General features: G+C 40.4%; 2 protein-coding genes across 2 annotated transcripts in view; both read left to right on the top strand.

Moving 5' to 3' along the window:
• The window catches only part of LOC103356200 (adenosine receptor A1-like), a 711380-nt gene that overhangs the window by 685612 nt on the left and 19676 nt on the right, over nucleotides 1–6092 (top strand). The gene's annotated exons all lie outside the window — the stretch shown is intronic.
• On the top strand, nucleotides 135–4577 carry LOC103356181 (uncharacterized). The gene is made up of 6 exons (XM_008280252.1): nucleotides 135–432; nucleotides 1364–1973; nucleotides 2138–2242; nucleotides 2460–2521; nucleotides 3503–3763; nucleotides 3953–4577. The coding sequence occupies exons 2-6, from the start codon at nucleotides 1370–1372 to the stop codon at nucleotides 3989–3991; spliced, it is 1071 nt and encodes a 356-aa protein (XP_008278474.1). The 5' UTR covers nucleotides 135–432; nucleotides 1364–1369; the 3' UTR covers nucleotides 3992–4577.

Below are 6092 nucleotides of genomic sequence, written 5' to 3'. Positions count from 1 at the left end.
AATGGGTGTTTTCTAACCTCAGCAGCAGCAGCATTGCCTCACATGAGAAGTTCACACAGTTTCTTTTCAAAGCAGCAGCTGACAGGAACTGAACAATCTTTTTAGTTCCTGTAAAGTCGTGGCCTGTATCTCCTTTTTTTTTTACTGTACAACCGAGAGCGAAACCGTAAACAAGCGTCGATCCTGACGTCCTGTGACTCTCATGCAAACCAGGAAAAGGGCTGATGTTTTTTTTTTTTATTACCTCCCGACATGACGACAGCGGGAGCAGGTGAGCAGGGCGACGTGTGGCGGTGTGGGCGGAGAGGAAGGAGCCGAGCAGGTAGACGCTCCGTCTCTTCATGAAGATCACAGTCTGCTGAGAGTCTCCCGACAAAAAACCCACCGACAGCCGTCTTTACTGCGGATTTAAAGGGCTTTACAGCGGTGAAGGTGAGTCAGCTGTAGCATTAAATAACTACAGCACAACTTTCTGAGCTTCTTGTTCGAGTTTTTTTTTAAACTCCTTCCTCTTCCTCTGACTGAAGCGTTTACTGCGGCTTGGAAAATCCACAGATTTGCACTTTAACAGAACTTCTGATCACAGGATGAATACTTTAAAATTGTTAAATGGAGCAACAGACGAGCTTTTCTCTACCAGTGTGTAGTTAACAGCTGACAGTTCATCCATTAGTCACTACAGTGAACTAATCTAAGCTTCTCAAATGTAAATGTGTGTCAACATTTGTCAGACAAGCAGTTATGTCATATGTGGAGTCAGATGACCTCAAATGTAAGCTTTCTTTTACAGTACGTTTTGTACTATTTGACCCTTGGATGTATTTATTTTGCGAATTTCCACATATATATATATATATGTATATCTTGTATGTTTTCTTCTTCTTCTTCTTCTTCTTCTTCTTCTTCTTCTTCTTCTTCTTCTTGTCATTGTTTCAGTCTGGTACAGGTGCAAAATACATTTCTCTCCACCTTATACTGTGTATAATTGTGTTGGTGATCAACAGAGGCCTTGAATCTTGAAATTGGAGTTGACAGTAATCATTATTTGCACCCTTTTTTTTAATACCTTTGCTTGGATGCAACTAACTATGACTGTTAAATCTGCTGACTCATTTTTCAGTGAATTGATTCATTTTGGCACAACACAGTGTCACGTACCAAAATCAAAACGGAGAGTTTTCTCAACTTAGAAGCTGGTGCTTGAAAAGTGGCGCAAACTATTTCTATTTGGCTCTAAAGCTCCAAACATTCTCCCAAAATGTTCAGTGTGTTCAGTAATATCTGATTTGAAATGGTCCAAGTTTGATGCAAAGAAACCAGAGCTGAATAACCTATTGCACGTCTGGTGTTGTCTTCTTTTCAGAGCCAAATGGAAATGCAAGAGGAAAAAGAAAGGCCCGAGATCGGCCAGTTGATCTCTGTGCCTCACAAGGACACGATCCGTCTGCTGGAGGTGTACGTCAAGCGCAGCCTCAGCCTGAATGATGGCGCGCTGAAAGATAAGAGGGCTGAGAAGAAGCAGAAATGGGTGACCATGCCGAAAAGGCACCGGAGACATTCCAGCGACCCCTCCCTTCACTTGGCCGAGGGGTTAAGCGACGGGCGAATTGGTGACTTTTCTGAGGTTGACCCTTCAAAAAATGTGCCTGAGACATGTCCCGAAGAGCCGGAAAAGCCTAAAAAGAAGAAAAAAAAGTCCAAGAAACCCTCACTGTGGAAAAGTTTTATTGGATTTTTCTCTCAGAAGAGCAACAAGGACAAAGACGAGGACGAGGACGAAGACAGTCCACCAGAGATGTCCGAGTCTGCTGTCGCTGCCAACGACTGCCAGCCTGCGACTCCTGTCACCCCACGGAAGAAGTCCATGAAAAGGAAGTCCATCAGAAGGAGGTTCTCAAAAAAACATATAACTCTGATCAAACCAAATAAACCTGGTAAAGAACTCGTCCCTGATGACATCACTGGAGTCGAAGGTGAGTCTGGGAATAAATGCACCTTATTTGTGATGTGATTCAGTGTTACAGTAGTTCAGCCAGAATGAGTTGATTCTTGGTCATATTACTGTTGTAGAAGTGCTTTGTTTCCATTGTGTTTTCTCACAAGTCCATTCACAAATAACCAAAGTGTTACTTTGCAGATGTCATCAGCGTAGAACCGACGTACTCTTATTACGAGAAGGTGACGGACGAGCTGCAAAAAATTGTCCACGAGGTCAAAGAGGAAGCCAAACCTCTTTCAGATGGTGAGAAACTGTTGGATAGACAATGTAGAATAGTTCAGTACTGACGTCAAGCATGGTAAAAGAAAACCAAAGTAATCAAAAAACTGCTGCACTGCATATGAAAGTGAAAGTTAATTTGAAAATAGTACACATCTAACTGCAGTGTTATGTAAAACCTGTGATGACGATCATGTTCAACACACTAATAACACTTCCTCTTTGTGTTCTTTGGTCTCAGAGGAAGTGATCGAAAGAATCATTGCGTTGACAAAGCAGCAGGGGGATGCCATAGACTATAAGGTTGGTATTTATTGACGCTTTGCATATTAGATATGAGCTGATGTAACCGTAGCGTTAAATTCTTTGTTACACCTGCAGATTAAGTGCTGCATGTGGTCCTGATATGGTTTATAAGATCGTAAATTAAGTTTAGTCAGGAGTAAGCAAATGCCCATCAATAAACCATATCAAGTATTATAAAGATAATAAGTCCAATTAAAAGTACAAACTGCAAGACTTACTGTTATGGCAAAGGGATTGCTTCATTTTGCAATATTATTCAACAGCTGTTTTGAGTTTTCTCCAGCAGAGCAACTTCCCTTTACATCCCTCTTGTGTGTGTTAAATGTTGTTTCTGTGGTGACAGTGAGAACAACAAGTGTAACATGAGCCAGAAAGAGGCCTATAAAATAAGATGCAATGTCATAAAACCTGCTATGCAAAGCGCAGCGTGTCATGTGACTGATAAGGAATTATGTTTTGTTTGTTGAAACTTCTGCTTTTCATACAACTGTTACCCAGACAATAGACTTTAAATGTGTGTCTGACTGAATGTTAATTATTTAATAAATGATGCTGGCGTGAGGATTTGCTGCTTTACTCTGCAATATGTGATCATAAACTAATTGGTTGGACAAAACAATCAATTTGAATTTGTCAGTGTGGGTTTTTAGAGAACTGTGATGGGCATTTTTAATTATTTTGTGACATTTTATTGAACAAACAATCAACACAGTGAGAAAATAAATGGCAAGTTAATCAATAATGGAAACAATCATCATCTGCAGCCGTAATAAATCTGCCTACAAGCTTTCAGCTTTTTACAGCTGGTGTAAATTATTTGCCATATTGTTGACATCACATCATGGTTTAAGACATTGCGACTGCCCATTTATAACTGTGATGCTGTTTGTACTTTTATTAGGAGTGAATATTTGCAGTAAAATCGCCCTTGAGTCAAAGTCTATATACTGACAGCCCTCATCTTCTTATTTCCTCCAGTTGAAAGATAACCCAACCCTGAGCAACTTCTTCCAGGGGATGACGTACTCGTCCTTCCAGAAGCTGGCCGATGATTATCTGGCGAAAGAAGCATCACCGACGCACAACCCCCCCACCGTGCTACCAACGGCACCTGAGCTGGTCAAACTAGCCTTCACACTCGACTTCACAGCCAGGATAGCGGGGCTTTCCAGACAGAACATGGGCCACATTACTGGCCTGGGGAACCGTTATCTAGAGGATCGATTTAAATACAGACAGGTAAGAATCAGACAGCTGTGTAAACAGAATGATTAAAATGTTTAAAATAGAAATGTAGCTGCTCTTTCCTTCAATCAATTTCTGTGTTTTTAGTATATCTGTGAAATGACAGTACAGCATATCAGAGAGAAGAAAAAAAACTGGCACAATATGAGGTTTGTTTTAAAACTCTTGCGTTGTCTCCTGCAGGCCTGCACAGATCACCCATGGTCCGACAGCGATGACTGAGACAGCGCCGTGCAAGCACAAAACTTCAAGTGAAGCCTTTGCGTTACTGTCAGCACCACAGGCGTGGTTAAGGATGTGTTGCAATCGTGAGTTCCTTTATACATATGTTGTTTTAAATGACAAGGGGCTAACTAAAACAAGCTGTATACAGGCACACAATTGTTGCCATTTTTATTAGATTTTTACTATTTTGTGATGGAATACTTCTGCTGCAACAGCATGTTTACTGAGCAAACAGTCTGGTAGGTTTGAGCACCTGCGTTTGGACACTGAAGCTGACTTTCACATGGACGGTCAACAGAGAAACAGACCTTAGTAAGCACTCTCATAAAACACAATGGAGAAAAGCAATATGTGAAAATCACAACAAGTAGGTGTTCTACAAGCAGCACTTTAAATATTATGCTCTTTTCGCCAAATTAATTGTGTACATTGATTTGTAAGAATCCAGAAGAGCCGTGCAATAATGTGTATAAGCTAGAAAACTTAGTTAAATAATTTTTACACATGTGACGATGTTTGTTATTATGAATGCTGGCGTTCATATTATACACTCAAATAAAAAACACCTAATTTAACATTCAAATGTGTATATTTGTCATAAAACAACATCTATGTGTTACTGTTTTATTGTTTGCTAATCTAACTTATAGCTCCATAACCCTGCAATAAATAAAGCAAGGCAGATCTGAGACTTGCACAGATGGGCCTCACTCTGCCAGTAAATATTGAACATTATTCCAGTAAAGCCAGGCTTCCTCTCTTATTTACTGAAGAGAAAGTAAAATCGAACAGAAGGTGTCAAAATGTCAAACAGCTGGAGGCTGATATGAAGCTGTTTGGACTTGTTGAGGGGAGGGCTTGGACTTGGGTTTGGACTTGTTAGGAATCTGGCTTTAAGACATAAAGTCCCCTTTTTGGTCACTAATACTCGATTGATAGACAGGCTGCAGGTGACAAGTAAATGTCTCTACATTTTTAGAAGTCAGAAACCAAAATGGTCGAGACATTCCGAAGAAATACAGACATTTGCAGCAATTAACAAGACTTTGATTCAGCCACGCCTCTGGAGTCTAGTTTCTGAGCCACTGAAACAACAGCCTGCAGCATAAAAGCACATATTTTAAAATTACTGCACTCATGAGAGCAAAGTTAACATGTCGTGGCAGTAGCTGCTGCAACATCGTGAATGGTGTGATTCCATCAGATGCTTCATGTACTCAATCAAAACATGAATATGAACATTGAGAACTAAGGTTTTACATTTATAACAAATGTGTTTGTGTGTGATAATATTGTAGACCTTGTTTGACAGAATCTGTGACAGATGCTCAGCAGCATACAGGATGCCAGGTAATTATGAAATAGAATGTGACAGGCTGTCAGCTGCATGATTAAAGTGTGCAGTGAAGGCTCTCACCTGTAGAACAGGTTCCAGTGTAAGCAGCAGATCTTTCCAATGCAAAATAACTGCCTGAATATCCCTCCAGAAACAATGGACTCACAGGGGATTTCTGTGTATGCACAGCAGTGCTACGCAACATGTGCAGTCTCACCAGAGAAAACAGCAGAGGCCACAGGAGAAAAAGATTAAGGAACCGCTTCACGAGTAGTCCCTGTTAATCTTGTTGGGATTAACTGCTTTGTGACACCAACCGCAGAAGTCTAATTAGAGTTGGGCAAATTTTTGAAGCCAAGTCATTCATCTTCCTTCTTCTAAGTTTTTTGGTGTTGTTTTACATGCAACATTTAGAGCTACACTTGATATTTTGTTGATGCAACTCTAGTTAACGTCAGGTAAAACGTGGAAAGCGGCAGGTAGTGGAAAATTTCAAAACACATTTCTCAAGACGATTACTAAACGGCATTGATAAACTGAGTGACTAAACAAGCAGTTACACAACTAAAACTGAGGAGGGAAAAAAAAATACAAAAGCTTAATTCTGATTTGATGAATGACTCACATTTCATATGTGTGTGAGTTAGCAGAGTTTGGCTCAGGGCAGTTAAAGCACTTAGCAACTAATAACAAATGACAGCTGACACTGAAATGTCCACACTTGTACAAGACCAAATCTCTGCTTCCCGGACAGCAGCGACT

The sequence above is a fragment of the Stegastes partitus genome, unplaced genomic scaffold (assembly GCF_000690725.1).
Source record: "Stegastes partitus isolate 25-593 unplaced genomic scaffold, Stegastes_partitus-1.0.2 Scaffold5, whole genome shotgun sequence".
Taxonomy (NCBI): domain Eukaryota; kingdom Metazoa; phylum Chordata; class Actinopteri; family Pomacentridae; genus Stegastes; species Stegastes partitus.
Note: the sequence above shows the minus strand (reverse complement) of the source record. Positions and strands in the feature narration are given on the sequence as shown.

Coding starts and splice junctions, on each gene's coding strand:
- LOC103356181 (XM_008280252.1), top strand. CDS start 1,370: ATGGAAATGCAAGAGGAAAAAGAAAGGCCCGAGATCGGCCAGTTGATC. Junction 1,974..2,137: donor TGACATCACTGGAGTCGAAG/GTGAGTCTGGGA, acceptor GTTACTTTGCAG/ATGTCATCAGCGTAGAACCG. Junction 3,764..3,952: donor ATCGATTTAAATACAGACAG/GTAAGAATCAGA, acceptor TGTCTCCTGCAG/GCCTGCACAGATCACCCATG.